General features: G+C 36.2%; 2 protein-coding genes across 2 annotated transcripts; both read right to left on the reverse strand.

Annotated features, from left to right (window-relative positions):
- Window positions 1-10,171: 10,171 nt before the first annotated feature.
- LOC100879135 (uncharacterized) lies at window positions 10,172-12,379 on the reverse strand. Its single transcript, XM_076528881.1, has 3 exons — window positions 11,798-12,379; window positions 11,178-11,324; window positions 10,172-11,049 (listed from the first exon to the last, which is right to left on the reverse strand). The coding sequence occupies exons 1-3, from the start codon at window positions 12,012-12,014 to the stop codon at window positions 10,928-10,930; spliced, it is 486 nt and encodes a 161-aa protein (XP_076384996.1). The 5' UTR covers window positions 12,015-12,379; the 3' UTR covers window positions 10,172-10,927.
- A 13,408-nt stretch (window positions 12,380-25,787) lies between these two features.
- Window positions 25,788-26,276, reverse strand: LOC143266625 (uncharacterized). The gene has a single exon (XM_076542067.1). It carries the CDS (start codon window positions 26,274-26,276, stop codon window positions 25,788-25,790), a length of 489 nt encoding a protein of 162 aa, XP_076398182.1.
- Between the last annotated feature and the right edge of the window lie 478 nt (window positions 26,277-26,754).

Here is a 26,754-nt window from a genome sequence, read left to right on the forward strand (position 1 = left end):
AATAGGTATATTTAATTCATTTTTGATGGAAACGGGAGTACACATTTATAATATAATATTGAAAACTATTAAATATAAGACAACACAATTAATACAATTTCAATACTAAATGAATTTATTTGAAAACAAGAAACCACAAAGAAGGAACTTTAAATGAAACACAAGATCTTTTAATATACGTGTACGATATCGTAATTGCAGAGAGGCCAGTAAAGAATAATTATATAGATATTATTTTAACATTTAAGGATCTAAATGAAACGAGCGGTATCATATAGATAGTATATAAATATACATACTTCATTACCGACATATTGGCAAATTACCGACATATTTCTGTATTTATTTTTGCTATTTTCAACAATTTGCAATGATTGTTTTTTAAGTTCTACGAATAGTATTAAATTTCCGGATACTGTTATGGTCTGCACGGCGCAGCGACCGACATGCGTCTACCACGTCGTCCCTATTGATGAATTACTTCAAAATTGCGCCGCAGTGAAACGGTTAATTTCTACTTATTTATTTACAGTCAACCCTCCCATAACGCGGTACTCTCAGAACGCGGTTTCCATATAACGCGGTACGCACTCACCGCGTTATAGGAGGGTTGACTGTACTTAATTCTAAGATAAGGTTACACATGCAAATAACGTAGACGTAATTAATTGCAATTGTTTATTATGAAATATTTAGAATTTAATTTCTTATTATTTTGATTGTGGGCCCTGCCCCGGCCCCGGCCCCGGCCCCGGCCTCTCGCGGTTGCTACGGCCGCCTGTTGCAACGCAGCCGCTTGCCGCAACGCGGCCGCTTGCCGCAACGCGGCCGCCAAACGTTTTCGTTGCCGCCGGTTACCCTGCAATGAGATAAAAATAGTGAGATGTACAAATATTTTCGGGTCTGGAGTTTTACATTTATATAATAAGTATTACAGTATTCTCTCCGTAAATGTTAAAAAGATCTCTACCGTAAATGTTACATCGCAAACTTTTATGGTTTGTTACAGAAGTAATTACGATCGTAATCATATCGTGTTTGATGTCGTTTTAATGTTTACCGAATGTTCGAAACTCTATTCCTCCTTGTCTTTTGTATCGCTGTCCCTTTCTACGTTCGGCACACTACAAAGAATGTATGTAGTACCTATTCCGTACATGTTACAATCAACACCCGCAGAAGTAACATTTACGGAGACAATACTGTACATGCTTTGTAATGAGCCGAACGTAGAAAAAGATAGCAACACAAAAACTGTTACAATCGTATTCGTTTCGTTTTCCTGATTAAAATGACACCAAGCACAATATATTTACAACGATAATTACTTGTGTAGTAAACCATACATTTTCGGATTTTCACACTTGCGGCAAAGTGTACATTTACTGCAAAGGTACGAATTTATCCTAACTTAACTTGCTACACAAATAATTATGATCTTAATTGTGTCATGTTTGGTGGCATTGTAATGAGAAAAATACGACGAGGAATTGTTATTCAACTTACACGAGCAGGTGGTGTTTCACTTGCTGGCGGTCGCGGCTGCGATGGCGGCGGTGGTGGCGGCGGTGGTTGTTGCGGCCGCAGCGGCGGTTGCTGCGGCATCGGTGGTTGGGGCAGCAGCGGTGGTTGGGCCAGCAGCGGTGGTTGGGCCAGCAGCGGTGGTTGGGGCAGCAGCGGCAGCGGCGGTTGCGGCATCCACCACGGCTGCATGCCCCACGGCTGCATGCCCCACGGCGGCATGGCCCACCAATTTTCAGGCCATAATACGCGTCTCGGTGGCCTCACAATCTCTTCAACTTCATCTGCATGAAAAATGTAATATAAGTCGTACAATATTTTTTGTATATTATACGCAACATAACTGTTGCGTAGCTTTTGGCCTCCTACAAATATATGCAAAATAATAATCTTACTATTGTCATGAAGAGGCTCCATGTCCATCTCCAATTAATTTTTTTCTTTTGCTTCTTTTCTGAAAAAGGAGAAAGAGATTATTTAATTAATACGCAATAGAAAATACCGCAATAAAGATTAAATGAAATAAATGGAAGAATAAATAGAAATGTCGGAGATGTACTTACTGCTGTCACTAAGACGTTTCAAGAAGAAATGATTTTTCTTTCGTGCCTACACCCGAAAAATGAGCGACAAGAGAAGTCATCCCCACCACCAGGAATAAAGGGAGGGACCCTAAAGGGAAAGGGAAAGACCCATCGACATACAACAAACATTCGGGACACTAAGCATGAAAGTTTAAAACTTTCTTATTATTCACTTTTTGTACATATAACTTTCACCAACATATTTCTAACATTGTTCTGATTAAAATGAGACTAAACACGGTGTAATTTGAGTTATATTTAGTGGCAATATCTTATTGTAGTAAAGTCATCGATGTACGCTCAACATTTGAAATTACAAAGAAATATGTGCCGAATTACGCCGTGTTTGGTCTCATTTTAATTTGAAAAATATAACAAATATATTGGTGAAAGTTTTATTTCAGAAGAATCAAAAATAAAAAAAATTCATTTTTTCATAAGGATTGTCCAACCGAAATGTTATTGTTTCTTTGCGTTTCTTCTCTCGCTGTCCTTTTCTACGTTCGGCAAAACATCAATCAATTTAGGATCTATACGATGTATGCAATACTGCACACCCGAGGGATTTGTAGATATCGAGTATTTACAGTATAAAACATTTTTATTTTTTACTATTTAAATGAGATATTAATATTTTCCTGATTAAAATGACACCCAACACGATGAAATTCGAGTCATGTACTTAGTACTTGTAATAATTTATGTAATAATTTACTTATTACAGTTATGCACTTGTAATAATTTATTGCAGTAATGTTGACGATGTAAGCATAATGTTTGAAATTACAAATAAATATGTTCCGAATGATATTTCATTCAAGAAAACGTGAAAAATGTATTAGTAAAATTTCACAATCGAAAGAATATTCGGATACAGAATTGTACCCTTGCGTTAGGATTGTTTCGTCGAGAGTGTATTGTTTATTTTCGCTCTTTGCTTTCGATCATCGTAGCAACGTTAGTTTGTTACAGGCGAGGTTATCGAGAGTATCTCGAGCACAGCCTGCAACAAATTTTTTACTTCGGAACGTTTCGTTATTCGGCACGTTACGTTTATTTTATTTATTTATTTATTTATTTATTTTTTTTTTTTATTTTTTTTTTTTACTTTATTTCAAATATTTTTAAACATTTTTATTAACCGACTTCGAAAAAGGAGAAGGTTTTTCAATTCAATCAGTATATTTTTTTTATATACACGAAAATTAGTGCACGGTGAAAATGAACAGAGAAAAATATAAGAATAAGAAGAGACCACGATCAACTCGAAGAACATCGTTACGGAACAGAATTCGATCGGTGCATCGAATGGGCAACGCATCGGAATCCCAAGTAAGCATATCAGAATCACAAATTATATCAGGTGCATTAAATAATGATTCCAATGTGTCGTCCGAATTCTCCGACGACAAATGTATGAATAATATGAATTCAATAAATAATAATAATAATAATAATAATAATAATGCAGTACAAATAAACAAAATTGAAAATTCATTCGAAAACATTTGTCCGGACGAAATTGACGTTCGAAATAACGATACATTGACATTGGAATCAGCACCTGATACATCTAATCAAGAATATGTAGATGCTTGCAAAACGCAAAACGACATCGACGAAGAAATCGAAAATGTCGTTTTGCATGTAGATAGTAATATTGATGTAGATCGTTTGTGTTCTGCCGAGATTAGTGGACGAAGTATCGTAAACTTTGGGCACGTTTTTTCGGAATTGCAAAGATTATCAGCCCATTGGCAGAATTCATGCCAGTTCACTGATCTCGTCATAACAAAAACGATGCGTTCCGGTCTTAAAACAAAATATTTCGTTGAATGTCGAATGTGTCACTTCAAAGGTGATTTTTGGAGTGAACCGACATCTGACGAAATATTGGATGTCAATCAAGGTGCCGTAATGGGTACCATATTGACGGGGACTGGATATACGCAACTAGAAGAATTATTAGCTGCAGTAGATATAAAATGCATGAACAAAAATACGTTTGCCAAATGCCACGACGAAATGTCCGAAGCTTTAGCCGCCGCTGCAGAGAAAGAAATGCAGGAGGCTGCTAAAGTGGAAAGACAATTAGCAATTGCAAGGGGTGATGTCACTGACGGTATTGCATATATACCTGTGATAACAGACGGTTCCTGGATGAAAAGATCGTACCGCAGTGGCGGTTACGATTCTCCATCCGGGGCGGCTATTATCATGGGTTATTATACGCGAAAAGTTTTATTTGTCAGCGTGCGAAACAAATATTGTTGTATTTGCGCACGCGCTAGTCAATTAAATGTTCCAGTCCGCGAGCACAAATGTTATAAAAACTGGGGAACTAATCAGAGTTCCACCAGTATGGAAAGTGACATCATCCTCGAAGGCTTTCGTTGCAGCTTAGAAATGTACGGATTAATATATTACAAATATATTGGCGATGGCGACAGTAATGTTCTTAAAAAATTAAGAGATTTCCCACCGTACAAAAATGTTGTGGAGAAGATTGAATGCATCAATCATCTTCTCCGCAACCTTTGTAAAAAAATAGAGGAAATTAGTAAGAGTGGTGGTCGAAGTCTCTTAAAATTAAGAAAAATTGTTGCCCAAAGTAGTAAAGCATTTCGTACGAATATTACAAAAGCTGCAACGTTTCGCCGCAACAGCGATGCAACTTGGGAAAATAAAATTGCTGGTTTGATTAAAGATTTAATTAATATTCCTAGCCACATTTTTGGGGAACATAAAGATTGTTCCTCCCTTCCATACTTTTCCAATGAAGAAATAAAAGAAGGCGAGGAAAATCTGGTTCCCCAATTACAAATGGCAGGATTATATGCAAAAATAGAATATGCGATGAAACGCATTGTGGATAACGCAGAAAGCGTATTATATAATTATACCAGCAATTCTGTAGAAAGTTGCAATGCTGTTATTGCTAAAATGATCGGTGGCAAACGTATTAATTTTGCTAAAAGAGGTTCTTACCAAGCGCGTGTAAAAGCATCGGTACTTCATTATAACACTTCGAAAGCGCTGAGTACTGCTTGCTGCGCGATTGGTAAAGTGCCTCCAATTCGAACAATAGACCTTGAAAAAAGGAAAATGAGACAGCGCGCACAATATGCGCAACGTGTTAAGGCAGCGTTGGAATTCGGTATACCTATTCGTAGATCAAAATATGCGGCCAAAGCGTTTAGAGCCGATAAAGATTATGGGCCAAACGCCGAACGGCCGGATATTGATGATAACATGTACGAACAGTTGAAAGCCAATTTTTACGAAACGCTATTCAATCAACAGCGTAATAGAGACGTGTTAGAATATGTAACGCGGGGTCAGCATGCAAACCCGCAGTGGCATTATACACGTCGAACGCTGTTGACTGCATCAAATTTTTCGAAAGTTTGTTGCAGAAGAGATACCACGTCGTGCAAAAATCTCATAAAAAATATTCTTTACCCTCCTAAATTAACGAGTCTTGCAATTAAGTGGGGTAAAGAAAAAGAGATTTTAGCACGACAAGAATTGGAGGAGATTCTGGGAATCAAAATCAATGAGTGCGGATTATTCATTGATTCTGAATTCCCATATTTTGGTGCGTCGCCTGATGGCATTGTTGGAGAGGATACAATTGTCGAAATTAAATGTCCTTATGCAGCGCGACAAATGTCTCCAACCGATGCAATAATAAATAAAGTTGGAGAAATGTATCGAATTTTTAATAAAAACGATGACACCCGCATGAATGAAAAGCACGGGTATTATTATCAAATTCAAGGGCAATTGCACATTACGCAACGAAAATATTGTATCTTCGCGATATGGACGCCTTTCGGAATCAAGCACACAATTGTTGAGCGTGATGACACGTTTTGGCAAATGAAAATGTTATCACCGCTGAAACAATTCTATGAGGAGTGCTTGGTTCCCGAACTAATTGATAGCAGAGCGGCAAGAAACATGCCAATTCGGGAGCCGCAATTTTGTCTGAATGTACAGCAAGCGACTAAAAAAAGGAAATTGAACGAATAAGCGCGATAACTTGCATTTCAATTATATTGCGCTAGTTCGATCAATTTTCGAGTCGCTTGGGAAGAGGTGGTGGGCACATTCTGCTTATTACTGCAATATTTTTGTAACATTGATTTAATCATATTTTTACAGTAATAAGCAGATATAAAAATATACAGTACAAAAGTACGTATAACAATATTATACAGTACATAAGTACGTATATAGCAATATACAGTACAAAAGTACGTACAACAATGTACAGTACATAAGTACGTATATAACAATATTATACAGTACAAAAGTACGTATAACAATATTATACAGTACATAAGTACGTATATAGCAATGTACAGTACAAAAGTACGTACAACAATGTACAGTACATAAGTACGTACACTACCGCTCAAAAGTATGTGGGCGCTTACATTTTCTTGTTATTTTCTTACATTTTCTAGCTTTTGTAATTTTTTATACATATTATATGTTTTTATTGTTAACCAAAATTGTTCATAAGTTTCAGTATTAATATGAAGGTAATGTATTATAATATTACTAAATTATCAATTTATTTATTCAACTTTCTGAAAGAAATATATGTGTTTTTTTGCGTTGCTTGCGTAGAGTTTGTGGGTCTTTTCTCTGACAGTTTGCAATGACTGCATCGCTGAAGTGAGGTCTGTTGCCTTCTCAAGACTAACGTAAACATTTGTAAACATGATTATATAGCTAGGATGCCACGACACGGAAATGCAAAAATTAAACCACGCGGTGGATATGTTAACAAAAGGAAAATGTAAACATATTTCAGCACTATCGGTAAGATATTTAACAAATTATTATTACAATATGTCGTCTAACACCGGAGGAAGTGGAATACATACACGATAAACAAATAATTCAAAGATATCACAATGTTTTCAGGCATCTAAAAAAATTAAAGAAGTACGTACGTATAGCAATATACAGTACAAAGAATTTTTAAAATTCATGTTATATTTTCTTACAGCATTTTTTATACTGCGTGCTATATTTTTAGTAGTAGATGTTAAACCTTAATTTCTGTAGTAATAAAACGTACAATGTTTTCAATTCTGTAAATTTAAAACGCTGTTTAAAATAATATTGTACTAATGCATCTATGCAATCTGCGTAGTAGATTTTATTTTTACAGATATTTAAAGAAATATACGGCTACAATCAGCACATTTAAGAGGGCCATTGTAACAGCTGCATTGAAAAGAAGCAACAGCGAAAGTGAATGAGGAAAGAGCGAGAGAATGAGACAGAAGAATGCGAATCGGTAGGCAAGGAAAACGCGGTGGGTGGATTACATTTAAAACATTGAAAGGACCAATGTAAAAATTATCGATAATTGTAACATCAGTTTGTATTATGTTAAATTCCAAATTCTTTCTCTATTAAAATGTACAACATAATTAGTACAATTTTGAATGAATGTTTGAAAATCTATAATATTCTGTGGTAATATATTGTATAACTCGTTTCGATAAAATATACCGCATACTTGATACCGAAATAAAGCGTGACTTTATAAATGTATATTACATACAACAAAATGTATTGTGATCGTCTTTTTTTGTGACTTCGTATTTCCTTGTAAAATATAAACGTAGGTACTCAAGCATAAAAGACAGACTGTTAGAAAATTCTAAAGAAAAAAATGTGCAGTTCAACACGTGCGCTTTGACAATGTACTTTCTCCTTATTAAAGTTTTTCGTTAACCCGAAGGTTGAAGCGCTGCTTTTGAAAAGGCCAGGCCATGTGGTAAAACATTGTCAGCCGACTCATTCTTGACTAGAAGTGTCATTTGGCGAAATAAACACAGTTCAACGTCTATACGGATTTTATTTCTTATACCTGACCTTTGAATATTTTTCTCTTGCAGGAATAGTATTAAAGCAATCACATAAATTATTTTTGTATATAACATTCTTTTATCATTAAATCTATATCTATCTTACAAAATATGTAGAGTTATGGTAATTATTACAAACAGTGCATTTTATTAAAAAAGTCTTTTTATTACGCATATGCTTTATTTATAAATTTTTGTCTCTTCTATTTTTAATACAACTAACTATTTCGTCTCGTAGTAGCAATCGATTTTTCTCTTATATCTGCGTTATTTCTTCCGAGGAACGTGCAAATGTATATACATCTTATATTTCATGCGATACGGTATCTTCTTCGAACCAGTTTAGCATATATGATTTCAGACTAAATAATAAACAAATTATTCATAAATCCTGCGCCGAACGTCCATCGCAGCCACATTTAGAATCAGTTGTACGTGAAAAAATGACTAATTTGCTGAAAAAACAAACTAACAACTATAAACGATTATAAACAATATATTCCTTTATTTCTCTAAAATTGCAACAAAAAATTACATGTGCATACATCCGCATATAAAAATTTTTTACAAATCGATGCCGCGGGCGCCCGCCGACCTTGCTACGGCACCATCGTTTCGCCACGCGTGCCAGAAAACGAATTTTGCCTCGTCTCGTGAAAAGAAAGATACATTGGAGAGACAAGGATCTATCTATCCTTGTCTATAGCTTCCCAGTTCGCCACCAGAGGTCCCCATTATCGGATTTTGGCTTTCTTGAAAATCATGGCATTACGCTTAACTCTGTATGAACATAGAAGAAGCGAAACATATGTGGCGTACTTGCTCAGTGGGAGAGAATAAATTAGACTGTTTTACGATTATCCGGAGACTTTTTATTCGACACCTCTGTACACGACGCGTGCTCGTTTTATTCTATTGTTTTTTCCCGACTTCCGAGAAGGTTGGGGGCGCACCGTCTTTTACCAAGCTTACCAACTACTATATACAAAACTTACAAACTAGTGACTATAAGGAAGACTTAACCTAACTAAAACTAGATGGCGCGACTATACATTTCTGGGCGACTCTGGTCGCTACACATAATGTAAAAGCGACTCCATCTAGCGACAAAATATGTAACTTTTAAAACGCGCAAAATTTAGATTGTAAAAGGTTCAGTTGAAGATGAACACAGGGTATATTTGATAAATTGTAAGCTAAAATCAAAGACTACTTGTAAATACTCGTATCTAATAAGTGAAGTATGATAAGGCAGCCAATTAACGACACTTTAATTATAAATATTAATTTTATTGGAGGAAATGAAACAAATTGTAAAACAAATTCATAATTATCCTTGATTTTCAATTGGAAATCTGATTTCGTCATTCTTTTAGATTCAATTCTCAGAGCTAGAAAGTAGCGCACGTATTCTTCACTTAGTAGAGCAATATATTAAAATTCGTTTTGTTAATTCAGTTTCATTTAAATTAGTTTAAAAGTTAATCTTTGTTAAAGTTCATTAAAGAAGTTCAAAAAGTTTAATTTAGTTGTTTAGTTTATTTAATTAATTTCAAAGTTTCAATTAGTTTATTTATTTTTCCTTTTTGTTTGATTAATTCGCGGAATTAAACCAAGCGCCCAAGCGCTTCTTGAGAATTGAACCTCGCCAACAAAATCCCTAAATTCAACAAGAAGAATCGCAACACCATTAATAAGAATATAGTGTAGGGAAAGGATAGTGACTACACGTGCCGTTGTGTACGAGATCTTTATTACGACTGGGTTCCATGGCGTCTCCTGCCGTTGGCGTCGTACCAACCTGCGAGACGCATGAGTACAAGCCCTAAGCTTTAGGCTCGCGTTACCAGCGCCACACTGGGAACTATTTGTCCCCTACAATAGTAAATGGTAATACCTGACTTGCAATAATCACAACGAATAAATATTACAATACTAAGTGTACGCAAAAGACTTTTTTATTTATTGTACTTATTTTACAATATACTGATTGTAATACTAATAGTTTTTATAAGAAAAAGAATAACTTACAGCATGAAAGACTGATAAAATAAAAAATATTTTGTAACATAAAAGCCTTATAAAATAAAGAACATTTCACAACATGAATATATATCTATAAAATATATCTATTTTAAAATATATCTTATTACAATTCTTTATATCTTTAGAATATCACATCTCAATTATTATTCATTTTCTAACACAGTATATTTTTGAAAGTTATTCATATAAAATAGAAAAACGAAATATCATATCAAAGTAATGTAAAATAAAAATAAGTATTTAAAAAAAATATTAATCTTTGGCAGCAATTATATTTTGCACTCTCTCTTGCACTGCTGAGTATTTCAGTCCCTTTCAACAGTATCTAAATATTCAATGTCTTCATTTTCTCTAAGCACAATTCTGGATATCGTTGTTTTGGCTTGATGTGATCTTAAACGAGTTTGCGTTTCATGCGAAGTACAGGAATGGTCTGTATTAATATTATTCTGATGCGAAAATGTTGGTTGTGTAGGATATGACTGATTCAAGTTCTCTGTGAACATTGGTCTCACTGCTGGCATAGTTGTAACCCCAGAAAATTGCTGAAATGTTGCATAATTTTGAGGAGAGGGTGAACTCAAATTTTGCAGTCCTGTGAGTAACATTTGTGTTTGCTGTAAGAAGATATTATTGTATTGACTGAACATTTCCTTATCAAGTTTGCGCTGTTCTTCAATAGTTTTCATCAGTAGTTTTTCTTGAGATTCTGTTATTTGGTTTACAAAGTTTTGCATAATATTTTTAAAGCCAGCTCGTGGATTTTCGCGACTTAAATATGTAGGTGTTCCACATATTTTACATTTTTTAGAAGAAGTGCATAGTTCGTTAGAATTATCTAGTTCCTGCGATTTTAAGGGAGGTGTAGAAGTACTTCTGCTGTCATCCGATTAAGGAGTTGAATACTGGTGATGATGACGGAGGTGGATTATGTTGCGTATCAGAAGATAATGATCTTTTGAGATAAATGGAAGTTAATGACGCCTCATCACAAGTCTCATCGTCTGAAAAATATATTATCATAATATCAATTATGTATCTATAATATTAGTGTGTTAGTATAAAATATTTATATTAATTTACTATAACAGTGCTGCAATTAAACATAAATTTAAATATTTGAAAATCTTACTTAAATCGGGAGGCAGTAAGGTAGAATCTATACCAGTCTCATTGATAATTGGTCGGTGGCCAAATATTTCATTTAGTTCTCCAAAAAAATGACATTTCATTTTATCTTGTGTTCCAGCACCACTTTCAGATAAACTTCGTATTGTAGCTTTAAATCGTTTTGTAGATACAAAAATTATTAAATGTAAAAAATAGCTAATACGTTGCAAAAGTTATAATCATAACGATAAATTAAAACTCGTCAGTTCTACATAATAATGTAGCCTGTTAAATTATTAATAAATTTAGCATATAACGACATCTTACAGTATTAAAAATGATGTGCGATAAGTAACAGAATAATTGAATATTAGAAACAAAATAATTGAATATTGTACTTCCGTCTTGTCGTTATAAAAATGTAAGCGTTTGTGATATGTTTGATTTGAAGAAAAAGTAATCCCTGTTTAAATGGTTAATCTCTAAGTTAAAATGTTTGTTGTTTGTGTTCTTTATTACATAATTTGTTCGTGTTCAAAAGTGTATTATTAGTTTTGTTATTTTCCATAATTCTGATTATTTAACATAGCCATTACAAGTTATGATCAAATAAATGAACAATGATTCTTTTAATTTACATACTTTTCATTGCTTTAAATTTTTCTAAAAGTTGAATGTGTGTTTTATTGTATCCTTCGGTTTGGAATGTTGCTTCGATTTTTTTAAATATTTCCGCTGTACGGAATTTTTTTCCATCCATTAATGCCGTTACTTGTAAATCTTTTACTATTTTTAAAAAACATTCCGTTTCCTCCATACTCCACGTGGCTGGCTTCTTTTTTACTTGAATATAATTCATTGTAAAAATGTAATGGACTACTGAGAACCTTGTTTACACCAATTAATACAACACGTGATACACAATGCAATTTGGATTTGTTATGTTGGCAACATGAACTCGACTCTTGTCGTTTCCACTGAACCTCAATTGAACGCTACCCTATAATTTTATAGGGTAGAGTGTAAACGTGAGTTTGCTTATTTAGATACGCCTGGAGACGGGCGTTGCTTCTACGAATTATGTCGTTATATTTTCTATGAATTCTGTTTGGTTTAAGCCCAGCTTGGGATTCTTAGTAAGAATAAAAGTACTTTAATCTACGAATGCTTTAAATGGAGGGTTCGGGCCTCCAGGTACTGGATAGCGGAGTGGTCTGGCTGGTCGTTAAAGAAAGTTAGAAACCTTTTTTGTTTAAAATGAACATGAGACAATATATTCTGTAAAACTAACACGCATACATGAATATCTAACAAGGAGAGTTTTGTTCATTTATCGCAATATTAAATTGCACGCATAAGAAGGTATATTTACTAATTTTGTAAGACAATTTTTGTTTCGTTCAATTTAATGATTTTTAACGAATCGACGCTCAACGATGCGTAAACGGAAAGTAAATACTTTAAGTGAAATACCAATTGTTTATACATGAAATCTATATATATATATATTGGTTGTTGGAGTCAAAGCCTCGGTGAATAGCACGATTGAAGATTGTCGCAGCACCTTTTACACTCGGCCGATAAATCGGAGGAGATGTTCCGGTGGAGACTCGCACGAAGTCGAGATCAGGTTGAGACACCTAAGAGTTTGTCAAGAGGAGTTTTTTGGGGCTCAAGACTTGCTCCGATACCGGACGCCTGATTCCAACAGTACTGATCCGATCGTGTAATTCGCGACGCGAATAGTACAATAACACACAGATTGACCTTGTCGAGTAGCTCGGGAAAAGTCAACCGGTGCCTGCACTATGAGATTCATACGCTTATTGAGAACAACCAGAAGATGTCGACAGGCACAATATGTGGGCTGGGCAACACTTCGGTTACCCAATTTGAATATGAACCCTATTCGAATAAATTCACCTCCAAATAGAGTGAAAGCTGTGCCATGCGGTCGTGTCCACCTCTTCACAAAGGCATTTGAGAACAACCAAGGAGTAGCGGCAGGGCACTTCCGCGAGCTGGGCGATACTCTGGTTACTCAAACGAGTCTGTGAGCGGTGCCCCGATCAAGCATGGCAGAAATCATACAATTCTACACCAGCGAGACTACCTCTCGCAAGGGCACACAGGTACAATTAGAAAATACGGCGGGACACTTTACGTGGGCCGAGCGACACTTCAATTGCCTGTGTACGATGGCACAGCACCGTACAACTTAGGGTCGCTATACCTGCCTCATCATTAACCTCAACTCTTAAAAAGGCAATAGGAAAATACATTTTAGCATCCACCATAAAGCAATCCTGAAGTCATCCGTCCTAATCCCAATCCGCGTACCGCTACAGACCCATCATAAAATTTCCGGAAAAACCCAAAAAGTACCGTTTCCCTTGCCATCCCTACTGCCACCTTTTTTCCTCCACTCCTTCCTTCCACCCTTGTTAATTTCCAGAACTCCTAACCCAATCAAAACTCCAAAATTCCCTCTTTTTTGCATAGTACCTTCCTCCTTTTCCCATCATCCCACCACAGACATCTCTCAATAAGTTTTCCTTCTTAGAAACACACCGAAACACAGTCAGATCGAATTAAACATCAGAACAAGTAAAACATAAAATCAAATCAAATCACCGACATACACATTTGTAGCAATTAGAATTAAGAGTTAGTTTAAATAAACTAAGTGTTAAGTTTAAACACCAGTAATCTTTTATCATCATACAAACTCGTCCTCACGACATTAAGTTGCCGTCGAGCACAGCGATCGAGTAGGAGCTCAAACTATATTTTCATTTACCACCAACCGAGTTCGCGATCGTACAGCCTGTATGAGCCTGAGAGCTGTACCACGCCAAAATGTACAATTTAAATGATCTTAGTCGCTATTCACAACTGTGGGAATATCGTCGAAAGCTATTAAAGAGAATTGACTACCAATCAACCTTTACTTACCACCTCTTTACCCAATGAATTTAGAAATTACCTATTCGGTTATTCGCTTTAATACAAATTAATATTTATGTTCTGACTACTACGCTGTTTACGATCGAATAATCGTTCCGAAATCTTACTCTGACTGTGCCACCGTTCGTTCGGCTTGAACGATCGACTCCTCGGTTTGAGGCGTTTACGCGTCGCGGATAAATTGTCGGCTTGACGAATCTATCAGGTCGGTTTGACCTCGCAATCGCGTACCGTGTTTCGCAGAATAGATATTTCTTGAACCGACTCGATTCGCTTCCAGATGTAGAGTGTCGAATTTGATCCTCGCATCGACCTCCTTCGATCGTTATCAAGTGGGGATCGATGCGCACGCATAATTAGTGAAAGTGGGGTAAATATTTTACCGGTAACCCCATGAAATAATGATCACGACGTGTGCTCGGAGTAGGAATACCCCATACCGCGGCAATACATGAACTGATATATAAGGTGTTCTTATATTATGTAACCAACACGGTTACAAGAGTTCAACTAAAACTGTGGTGTTTCCACCGTAAGAGCGCTCACCTCAACCCGACTCTAACCCGATTTGAATCCTCGGTGGAAACTTAGTATACGATATAACATGCGGTAAGGCGTTACATTGACGCCGCGCCGCGTCTGCGAGCGTAAAGCTTTTAGCAGAGCCTTAGCGCGTTGGTAGGGTCTTACATAAAGAATTTTACGCGGATAAGAATAAATATTCACAACAATAATAACATTTTATTAATTAATAATCTACTTTTGCATGGTAAATTTCAAAACACTTGGGAATATGTAATGCCACAAGGCATTTCTTGCACTCGCAAGTAGTCTCGCTGCGTTTTTTATGTTTGGCGCAGACTTTACACCGTCTTTGAGGATTTTTTTTAGCGTCTGTGGGTGGAATATTATATATATATATATATATATAATAGCAGACAGTCTTCCATGCTCTGTGTATTCAGGTATACATACAGTGAGTCACAGCCAAAATCGTACATCGCGTATATGAATACGTTTCTTTTCGTGAAAAAGTTCAGGTATAGGGGAAAAAATATCACGAATCTATATTATAAATGTATCTATATTTATTATGCAGTAGTGTCAAATGAAACAGAGTTGTCTAAATATAAAAAAAACAGACTTCCTATGATTCATGCTGAAAAACGCCTCACAGCTAAAATCGTACATTTGTAGAAAAGTAACCAACAATTTGTTTTAATTAAAAGTTAGTATTTTGTTGGATACCCACGACTACATTGTACCGCACGCAATCTATTTGGCATGGATTTTACCAAGTTTTCAGTAAAACTGGGTTCAATTTTGCTCCATTCCTCCATTAATGCCTTTTTTAAGTCACTTTTATTTTTAATGGTATGTTTCCGGATTCTTATCCCTAATTCGTTCCAGACATGTTCTATCACGTTCAAATCAGGTGACTGTGGCGGCGTGTTCAGTACTTTAGGGCAATTGTACAATACCCACATCTTGGCTACATGCGAAGTGTGTTTGGGGTCATTGTCGCTATAAAACTTAAATGTATTTAAAATCCCTAATTTTTCGGCACTGTTCTTCAAATTGTTTTTTAAAATATTTATGTAATCATATTTATTCATATTGCCTTCGATAAACACTAAATTTCCCACTCCGGCAGCAGACATGCAGCCCCAGACCATTACTGATTGCCCTCCATGTTTCACAGTACTGTTTAAATTTTGAATTTTGAACTCTTCATTTGGTCGACGCCACACCGTAATTTTGCCATCTGAATGGAATATATTAAATTTACTTTCATCCGTAAATATTGTTTGTTTCCAAAAGTCAAAGTCTTTACATAAATATTCTTTTGCGAAATCTAATCTTTTTTTTCTGTTCTTCTCGCTTATAAAAGGTTTATTTCGAGCTGTACGTCCGTAAAAATTGTGTTTTCGGAGTACTCTTCTTACTGTTTCTGGATTTACACTTTTCCCTAAATATGTTTCAACTTCATTCGTCAGTTTCGGTGCACTAATCTTCGGATTCTCTTTAATTTTTCGTACTATCCATCTTTCGTCGTACGCGTTAAACTTTTTATTTGGAGCTTTCTTTAATGCATTACTTATTCTATTTTCATTTTCATATCGTTTTATAATATATTGAACAGTACTAGCACTCCTACCAATAATTTTTGCAATTTCACGATAGCTTTTTCCGTTTTGAAAATTTCTTATAACTATTTGTCGCACTTCTATCGTTGTTTGCTTCATTATTATAATATATTTCTTTATATTTTTCAACTACAGACTTTACGACGCTAAAGGACAATTGCAAATGAGCCGAAAAATGCAATCTTTCATTTGTTTCATGCTTTTTATTTGTTTTTTCAGGGATTCCCCTTGGAAAATGCTAACAAATATATGCTGTACGATTTTAGGTGTGAGGCATTTTACAGCCAGAATCATAGTAACTTTGTTTTTTTTTATATTTAGAGAACTCCGTTTCTTTTGATACTGCTACATAATAAATATAGATACATTTACAATATAGATTCATGATATTTTTTCCCCTATACCTTACCTGAAATTTTTCACGAGAAGAAACGTATTCGTATATGTGATGTACGATTTTGGCTGTGACTCACTGTACACTTTCTAAAATCTGTTCTGCCACATCTAATCGAAATTTTGAAAATGTGTATTTTTTACTTTTTGGTATATTCGATGTCTTCGAAAATAAAACATAAGCATTAAAAAGTGCAGTATCCATTAGGTAAAAAAATATTTTTTTATAACTTTTGATGTATTTTCTTATAATTGAGAAAGAAGATAAGTAGCTATCTTGGTGATCTACCCCACCCATGCCATCATTATATTCCAACACGATATTTGGCTTTGTAACAGTGATATTATATTTCCAACTCTTCTTCTCCACTTCCAACATTTCAATTTTTTTATTGTCGCGAGGTAGGTGAGGTAAATGAATAAGTGCTCGCAACAGAATGTTTGCAAGAGAAGAGGTTTTAATAAGTACTGTGAAATATGCGATGTTACAGAAACGGAGGCTCGACTAACAATCTTTTTCTTAACGCCTTTCCGCAGTATATATTAGCTTTTTGAAGAAGGCGTAACTCCTTACCCAGTAGAGGGTGGAGTTATTTTCCTCGCTGAAACCTCCCATTTTCGGCGGGGGAAAAAGTATTATAAATCACAATTTGTTAACCGAAAGTTTCCTCCGGCCCGTGCTGACCATGTGGCCTAATGAACCGTAACGGGACATGGCTGGCAGCGTTTATGATAGGGTAGCCTATTGAGCTACGCACGTCCAAAAAACATAAAATAATTTCGCCGACTTACAGACTTTAGGGTAGACTTAACTGCCTACACCTAAACATCTATAAACCGTCATTTTCGTTCTTCCACTTTGCAGCTAAAATACTTTTGCACGATCTCGAAATAGTTTCTGATTTTTCAGCTTTATCGTTGCGAGCTCTTTTGGCATATTCTTTCTATTCCATCTTATTGTGCCTATGGCATTGATTTGCATGGATTGCAATTTTTGAAACAAGTTTGGCAAAGAATACCAGTTATCCACAAATAAGGTGTGTCCGAAATTAGCTATTGGTGTGCGCATAAATATGGTAACATTTTCGGAAGCACTGGTGATTGAATTTTCCACTTTATCTTGGCCTGTATATATTTTAAATTTCATACAATATCCTGATTTAGACTCGCACAACTTGTAAAACTTTACTCCAAAACGTATCCTCTTTGGTGGATTGAACTATTTATATGACATGCGACCGGTATATTTCATGAGAGATTCGTCTAATGACACATATTCTTCAGGAATATATTAGGTTGAGGAATAAGTTCGTAGCGTTTTGACATTTTCTTTTTCTTACAGCGACATTTTGCAATTTGCAAGGGGTTATAATATTCATTCGATAGAGCTCTTTCTGCTCTACTAAACTGTGTTAATCGTTTTTTTCAGTAGTTTCATTCGTTATTACTATTGAGGCTCAGAAATGGAATATCCAGGAGGTAAAAGTTAGCACTTTCGACACCTTCTCTTCTTCGCTGTCCATCGCGGCCAAAAAGCTGCTGAAGCAGCCCGGGATATTTGCAATGTACACGGAGAAGGTGTCATAGGTGAGTCGACAGCACGGAAATGGTTTGCATATATATATGTTAGTGTTGATGCATTTTCGAGAATCGTTGGAATCAATCAGCTGTTGCTATTTTGTCTTCGAACGATTTATGAATGGGAACGATGTTCATTATGAATCTGGCCACGGAGTGGGGAAGGCGAGGATGCAGAAAGAGTGAATGAAGTTCGGTATAATTGCTATGAATCGAGCGTAAAAGAAAAGAATGATGTCGATGGTGTGTTGTTGTCGTTTACGTGCAGAAAGTCATAAATGGTGCGGTCATTGATAAAAACGAGACAGTTCGAGACATCCGTCGCCTTCTTGTAAGAGAACCAAAATTAACCATTTGGTGCTTACGCCAGAATCTCATTAATATTTAGTAAATTTATTTAATATATATGTATTCATTGTATATTAATTATCTTATGATTTTGATTTAGAATAGGTAATATGTTTCACCAAATCAAATATTAAGTTAGAACGTGTTCGGAATCGTTTGAACGTGTTAGACCGCACCGCGAATTAGCGAGCGTCAGCGCACTCACCCGAGACAAATATTAACTATCGAGCGTTCGGGCATGCGCTCTACCCACCGCAAAAATTTCAAGTTTTGTCGCAACCGATTTTTAGTCAGTCGTTAACGAACCGTATTACCAAACCACACCAATAACCATCTTTCGAAATTACCATCTTTATTATCTTTGTACGTTTTCAATTAATTGTTCGTCTTATTCATTAAGTGTTCGTTAAATAAAGTGACAATCTATCGAGCTAAAGTCGTGTCTAAATTCGTTTTATTGAAAATCTTCACCGGATTGCCCTCGAAATTCCAATCAAAACCGTTGATCAGCTCCTGCTCAACTCCAACACCCAACAGAACGATTAAAACAAGACTCGTGTATTATTTTATTTTAATTCTAATAAATATATAGTTTTGTATGAGAAATTTCCGTTACGATATGTGCCTATGTTTCGAGATGCTCGCCCCGAAATCCTTGAGATCAGCGCTAATCCTAGAAAAGGATAGAGATACTATTTCTATTTACGGCATTATCAGACATTAAATTAATTAATTAACTAAATCAATTTATATACGTAAAATCAATCAGTACTAAACTATTCATAGCCGAAACCAAAATTAAAAATTTGTGCGCAATTGATAGAAAAGGACAGAAAATGTATTTTTCGCTAAAACACCATTGTACTATTATTTTAATATCGAAATGTTATCCATTAATTAAAGAGCGACATTTAAAATATAATTAAACCATTCGATTTTATAACTAATGTATAATAACGAATTTATATGAAAATTTATATATTCTGACGTCACAGAAATTCCAGGAATTCGGCGAACTTGCGTGTATAAAAGGGCGAGCGAACCCCGTCTGCAAGCAGAACAGTTTTCGCAGTCGAGCACGATAGAAGTCTCATTGATAAGAATAACCGGAGCAGTTTTCGCTGTCAAAGAGCCAAAAAGATTCTTAATACTGACTGGTAAAGCGGGTATACGCCATTCGGTTACTTAGTTGCTGGATCGTTCTAGTAGCCAGTGAACAACAGGCTCCCCATTCAAGCGACTTCGTAATTGTAACTCCGCTAGGAGAGTGCTATACTTAGCACCAAGAAAGGCTAAGACATCGAACGAAAGTTCTCAGCTACTCATATTTGATTTTTGGTCCAATTGTTAACGCGCCATCAGATTCTCGGAGCTCGCTCTGGGTAGTTTAGTAGCCAGCGAATAGCAGGCTCCCCATTTGAGTAGCTTGGTCTCTGAAGCCCGTGTTTTTTGGGCGACAGTTCAGCAATTACGATTTTATAATTAGAGTCAGTTGTCAGATTTATACTGTTCACCTGATTCTGGTATCGTTGGGTCGTTCTAGTAGCCAGTGAACAACAGGCTCCCCAATTAAGCGATCTGGTTTCGGCTGTCAGTGTTCGTTTTGGCTAGAAGGGTCATGAACCATTAGTTGTCGAGTCAAATTATTAAAAGAGTAACTGTTCCGAAGAAATAATTCATTAGATACAAATAAATTTTGGTAATTTGAGTTAATAAAAATAATTTTAAGAAAAAAAATACGCCGACTTCGAAATGCACTAAAAAGTATAAAATAATTACTATTTCCTAATGAAGTAATTTCTATTTCATTCAATCAGACAATTACGTAACAGATATGAATGAAATCTATTTACTCGTTAGGTAGTATATTAAATATATTTCAACCTTTTCGGTAGTTGTAGTGTTAATCATTTGTGTGATAGAATCTGTTATGCTTACCATGCGACGGCTTGGCGCCTCCTTCCCCTCTTGCATGTTGTTGCTGCTGCTGCTGCGGTTGTTGCTGCCGCTGCTGCGGTTCTTGCTGCTGCATTTGTTGCTGCTGCACTTGTTGCTAATGCATAAACTGCTGCATTTGCAGCATCTGTTGTTGCAGCTGCTGCTGTTGCAGCTGTACCTGCTGCAACGTCTGCATAAAAGATTGTTCTGAAAGAGAGAAAAGAGAAATATATATCTTACGTACATTTTCTTGAATCATGCATTATATTAATTTTCCATTGAAATTTTAATTATACTTACGACTGTTTTCGTGCTCTTGACTCATATTTCTTAAAAAAAAAATTTGTATTATTTACCACCAACCGTTAAAGACTAAATTAATGTATATTATGTATAATATATATAAAAATGAAAGAGTACTTACCACTTGACAGCACTACGATTCAACTGAAACTGAACAAAAAATCTGCGGTATGTGACTTCCAAAGGAAGAGGATTGGTGGGGCAAATTGCAGGATTGCATACTTTGTTTATAGGTTTCGTTGTCAGGTCATTTAGATTGTAAATATAGAATACACAACAAGAGTGCGATACGCTTTGGAACAAGCCGTTCCACTCTTCATCAGCTCCTACATTGTTTCAAGTTTGCCGACCGCTTCGAACGTAAAGAAGGACAGCGAGTGAAAAAGAAGACACAGCATAAACAAATCGGTATATGTCGGCGAAACAATACCAATGCAGTATTCTCTCCGTAAATGTTAAAATTGTATCCCCACTACTGGGGGGATTTCCCACGAAATCAGTCAAGAATTAAAACACGATCGGTCGCCGAAACGACGAGAATCGAATATTGGTGAGACACATCCTAATTCAAGCAAAGGAAAAGATTGTAACTTTCTTATTTCTTACTATTTTTTCATAAAACTTTTACTGTTGTATTTTTCTAGTTTTCCTGATTAAAATGACACCAAACATGATATAATTACGTTAACAATTGCGTGTATAACGAGTGATTAAAGTTTTTAACATAAAAGAGGACGGTGAATGGAAAAGAAAGAGAGGCAGAAGATTGAAGCGTTTGGCAAACATGAGAGACTCGTGCATGTTTTGTCTTTTAAATTAAAAAATCAAAATTCTTTAGTTTTGGCTTTTCGTCAATGAAACTTTGATTATCGTATTCGTCTCGTTTTCCTGATTAAAATGCTACCAAACACGGTATAATAGAAATCATAATTACTTGTATAGCAAGCCGTTATGAGTAATTCGCACCTCTACCGTAAATGTTACATCCCAAACTTTTATGACTTGTTACATAAGTAATTACGATCGTAATCATATCGTGTTTGGTGTCATTTTAATCAGAAAAACAAGACAAATACGATGGTAAAAGTTCTTTATTTATAAAACTTGATTGGCAGGATTAAAAATTGCAAGAATCGGTTCTGTACACAGGTAGTTCTTTATTTTTTTGAAAATTTGTTGACATTGTTCCGACCAATCAAATTGTATATTTTTTTCAATAATTTATGTAATGGTTCTAGGAGTATTGCTGCGTTAGGGATGTATTGCAAATAAAAATTTATTTTGCCTAAAAATTGACGTATATTCGTTCTCGAGGACGGAGTTGGGAATTCTTTTATGGCTATGATGTTATCGTTTAGTGGTTTGATGGAATTACATCCTATTTCGTGACCCAAATATGTGATTTTCTTTTGTGCAAATTTGCATTTTTTTCGGTTTAGTTTGAAACCCGCTTTTTCTATTGCCGCTAAGGTTAATTGTATATGGTTTATGTGTTCATTGTATGTTTTTGAGTATATTAGGATATCGTCTATATAATTACTTGCAAATTTATTCAATTTATTATTTCGAAGTATACCTGACAGAGCTCTTTGAAAAATCGCGGGCGACGATTTTAACCCGAATGGTAGACAACACCATTGCCAGTGTCTGTGATGCGTTACGAAAGCTGTTTTGTATTTGTCTTTAGCTCGTAATGGGATTGACCAGAACGCTGAGTTTACGTCAAGTTTTGTAAAATGTGTACAGTCTCTCGCGCCTAATACTAAATCGTTAATCCGCGGGAACGGTTGACTCTCCGGGACTACTATTTTATTCATTTCTCGATAGTCAATGCACAATCGAGACCTTCAGCCTTCATCTTTTTTGAAAGCGAAGTTGACTGGTGCCGCATTCGGACTACTCGACTCTTCAATTAATTTTGCTTTAAGTAATGCCTCGATTTGCGTTTCTATTTCGGACATATCGTTAATTAAACAGCGGTAGGGTTTTCTCGCGATGAATTTATTTTCCGTCAGTTTAATGGTTGCTTCGAAATTTCTTACCGTACCTACGTCATATTTGCCCGTGGCAAATATGTGATTATATTTATTTAATATTCTTTGTAAGTCGTATAAGTTTTTATTATTTTCAATATCGTTACTTTGTGTGTTATTGCACGTATGTATGTTTTTATTTTTTTGACTAGTTTTTATGTTATTTATTTCATTCATTATATTATATGTGTTGGCTTTATGTATTTCTAATTTTTGACTTACTTTTAAGTTTTCATCTTGGCACAATTTAAATTTGTTTATACTGTCTAAACGTAGCAATATTTAAAAGATTCGTTTTTAACGATAAAGGGATCATGTGTGTCGCTTATGTCTAGAATTTTCAAATTTATACGGGTCATTCCATGTGCCTGGGAGATGCCTGTTAACGTTTTTATAATATTGCCCCCACTTACGTTTTCCTCTATGTTTAATGTCTTATAAAAGTTGTAATTTATTAGCGATACGTTGGCGCCTGAATCATATAAAGCTGTAGCCGGTAAACCGTTCGCTAAGATTTTCAATTTAATAAGCGGGGGTACCACTAGTTTTTTGCTTCTTCTGTTTGCGCACCAGTAGCCTCTAGTTCCGTGTTATTAACGACTTTAATTCTATCATTGTTTGATTTTTTTTCATTATTTAATTTCGTGCGACAAACATTCTCGGGGTGGAATCTATTTGAAAAGCCTGCCTTTTCACAGTGCCTGCAGGGCTTATATGAAGGTTTGGATTCGTTACTTTTATCTTCCGTTTTTTTGTTTTTGTTTACAATTTGGCCTAATTGCCTTAGCGCGGACATTAGATTATCGATGGAGTTTATATCATTTTTATGTAGACGCGTTCTAATAAAATTCGGTAGGGCGGTTACAATTAGATTGATCTGGGTAGTGACAGTCGATGTTGGATCTGCCACTAGTAAGAGGCGTCTTTTTTTTAAAGCGAATTCTAATATATCGCCTTGTAAATATTAAAATGTATATGCGTAGGCTATGTCTGCCCATGACCTTTCATTGAAGGTGTCTAAAAATGAGTTATTCCACAGATCCCATGCATCTGTCAATTTATGAGTCATAGCAAATGTTGCATACCATTCTAACGCCATACCGTCTAAAAATAATCTCAGCATTTCGGCATATCTTTGCTGATCAACATTCAACCGCGTACATTCTAATACAAAGGTTTTTAGCCATGTATCGGCGTTAGAATTTTTACCGTCAAATTTGTCCAAAACAGCCTCTTTTGCGATAGAGTGAAGCGATTTATTCGTCGCGTTTGGCACTATAGTGTTTTGTGCGCCCGACTCGGGTACCGTTTCTAAGTAATATTTATTAAAAACTATGTTACCCTCTACATCCATGTAACTGTCCTTGAGTGCACCGTTTGTAAGAGTGATGGTCACTGTTCGGAATTTGTTCCTTGTTTTCAGACTTTTTACTACTCCTTTGACCACAGCGAGGTCAAAAAGAAGTGGATGTTGAATGTTGGTCTGTTGGCCTTCAGGAAATTGATATATCTCCTTTTGCTCCAATAGTTGTATAGTTTTAACATTCACCACAGTGGATTTGGTAGTCAATGCTTCTGATGCAAAAAGAAATTTTGCTTTGTGTCTCCCATATTGTGTTGATTTGTAAGTTTCGGTGTCAAAAACTTAGGTGTGAGGAGCTATGGGAGAGGTTAGGAATAATGATTGACACGTGTTGTTGCAGAAGTGATTCTGGAATTATAATAGATTACGGTATTACATAAGTTGTGTTGTGAAGGTACATACGATAAAATATAAAATACGAAATACAATGCATAGGTACCTGAATCAACACAATTGTCGGGGTTTTTATAATAATTAATATATATTTAATTTTACACGTGGCTATATCGCAGCATAGCTCCGCAGTCGCCACAAGTGAGACGTGCGCGCCACAGCCTGTGTCTGGCGCTGTAGTCGTGCGACTTGGCGTGCGCGCTAAGTTTAAACGTGTTTAACCGTTGAGTGCTAAGCGGCGCGATCGCGCTTCTTCTGTCTTGTCCTCAAAACTGCAGCGCTCTGAGCTGCGAAGCCCATAATCACAGCAGGCGCGGTTTCTCTCGATGCACAACTTTACGGCGACCTTTCAATCTTAGGTAAAAAAAAGATAAAATTGGAGTAATTTTACACTTTATAGGTCTATAGGTCTAGTTTATAGGTCTACATGTTTGCCGCTTGGAAAATTTCGACACGGAATATAACAAGCGCTATCGCGCCGCTTGGCAAGTTTCGATTGGGAAATGAGAAAAGCCCGTGGCACTCAAACTTACATATATATATAATCTCGTTATAATCTCTTTGACGCAATATTCGAATGCACTCCATGTTTCCTGATTTTTTAACAAGAAATCCTCTAGGCCCGCGCTTAATAGATACTCTCCCGAAAGGACCCCGTATTTCTCCCTGACCTCATACCAGTGTGTGCAATAAAATATCGTGTGTTCAACATCCTCCACATCGCACCCACAATAGTTACACTTGGCAGAACATCTTCTGCCAATTTTTTTAAGAAAACCATTGAAGACCCCGTGGCCGAAGAGCGCCTGAGTTAGGTGATACCCCACCTGACCGAATTTTCTACGCTTCCATTTAATTAAATCGGGTAGGATTCTACGGGTCCACGCGCCACTGTCGAGTGGACCCCGAGAACTCCACCTGCGCTGCCATTCCTTTATCATATCAGCATCACATTTCTTTTTTATCTTATTTTTTATTCTCTTATTTACCGTTACCCCATTCTTAGTTAAGTCCTGACATTCGTGAAACACTTTTATGCGGTTCCACGCTATGAGGTCAAGGGGTGGGAGCCCCGCTATAACCCCCGTCCCTTCGCCTGAAGTAGTTCTGTATGCACAGCTGATTAGCTGTGCACACTTCCTACATACCCTACTAATAATCTTATTATTTCATGCTTTATTTAGGGTGTCCACCCACACCGGCGCTGCATATAGAACAACGGATACCACCACAGAGGCAAGTAGGATCCTTCTTTGGGTTCTTGGTCCCCTTATGTTCGGCATAATTCTAGCCAATCTCCCCAGGGTCAGTTCAGTCTTGTTCTCCACCCATTCGAGGTGGCTTCTGAAATTTAAAGCAGTATCAGTTATAACTCCTAAATACTTAATGCTCATTTTGGGTTTAATGATATCATTTTTTACCATTATCTGGTGTTTGTTCCATTCTTTATTATTCTGCAAAGCTCCAAAGATTAGAGCCTCAGCTTTCCCTGGGGAGATCTGCAGGCCTAAAGACTCAATTAATTCAATTAAATTTTTTAAGATTTCGTTGATTTTACTAATGGCATCCTTTGCATTTTTTCCGGCAAGGAGTACCAGCGTGTCATCCGCATAGCAGATGACCCTAAGGTCCCTTGCCGTACTCGATTTGAGTATCATGTCATATGTTAGAACCCGTAATAGGAGCGTAAGGATAGATCCCTGAGGAACCTAAACCGAGTCATCCCCTTCCAGTGCGCCCAAAGCGCGGTACATCCCTGGACCGGGGGTGACGGGCTGGTCGCTATCGTTAACACATGTTTGGCAACATTGGGGAAATTCCGTCAGGTCAAGATCCCTGTGGACACTAATTTGTGAAATTCTAAGGAACCCTCTGCAATACGACATTATGATACCCAGGCTAAAGCAAAAAAATTGACAATAGCTCAATTTCTAAAATGACCCTTATGTGCTGCATACTGGCTACAGGCCGGCCTGCTGAACTCACAAAGAAGAAAAAACTAACAGTTTACAAATGACTCTATGAATATTTGGCCGTATCATAAATTTGTCCCCTTGATGTCTTAACATCAAGAGACTAAGAGATTAACACATTAAGGACCGCAAAGAAATCTGTAAGACATACGCCTGGGACCGC

The sequence above is a fragment of the Megachile rotundata genome, chromosome 2 (genome assembly GCF_050947335.1).
Source record: "Megachile rotundata isolate GNS110a chromosome 2, iyMegRotu1, whole genome shotgun sequence".
Taxonomy (NCBI): domain Eukaryota; kingdom Metazoa; phylum Arthropoda; class Insecta; order Hymenoptera; family Megachilidae; genus Megachile; species Megachile rotundata.

Excerpts from the sequence above, each read along its gene's own strand:
- LOC143266625 (XM_076542067.1), bottom strand. The coding sequence starts at position 26,276 with ATGATACTCAAATCGAGTACGGCAAGGGACCTTAGGGTCATCTGCTAT.
- LOC100879135 (XM_076528881.1), bottom strand. The coding sequence starts at position 12,014 with ATGAATTATATTCAAGTAAAAAAGAAGCCAGCCACGTGGAGTATGGAG. Across the intron at positions 11,325-11,797 it reads AAAATTTAAAGCAATGAAAA|CTACAATACGAAGTTTATCT; the intron begins GTATGTAAATTA and ends AACGATTTAAAG. Across the intron at positions 11,050-11,177 it reads CTTACTGCCTCCCGATTTAA|ACGATGAGACTTGTGATGAG; the intron begins GTAAGATTTTCA and ends TATATTTTTCAG.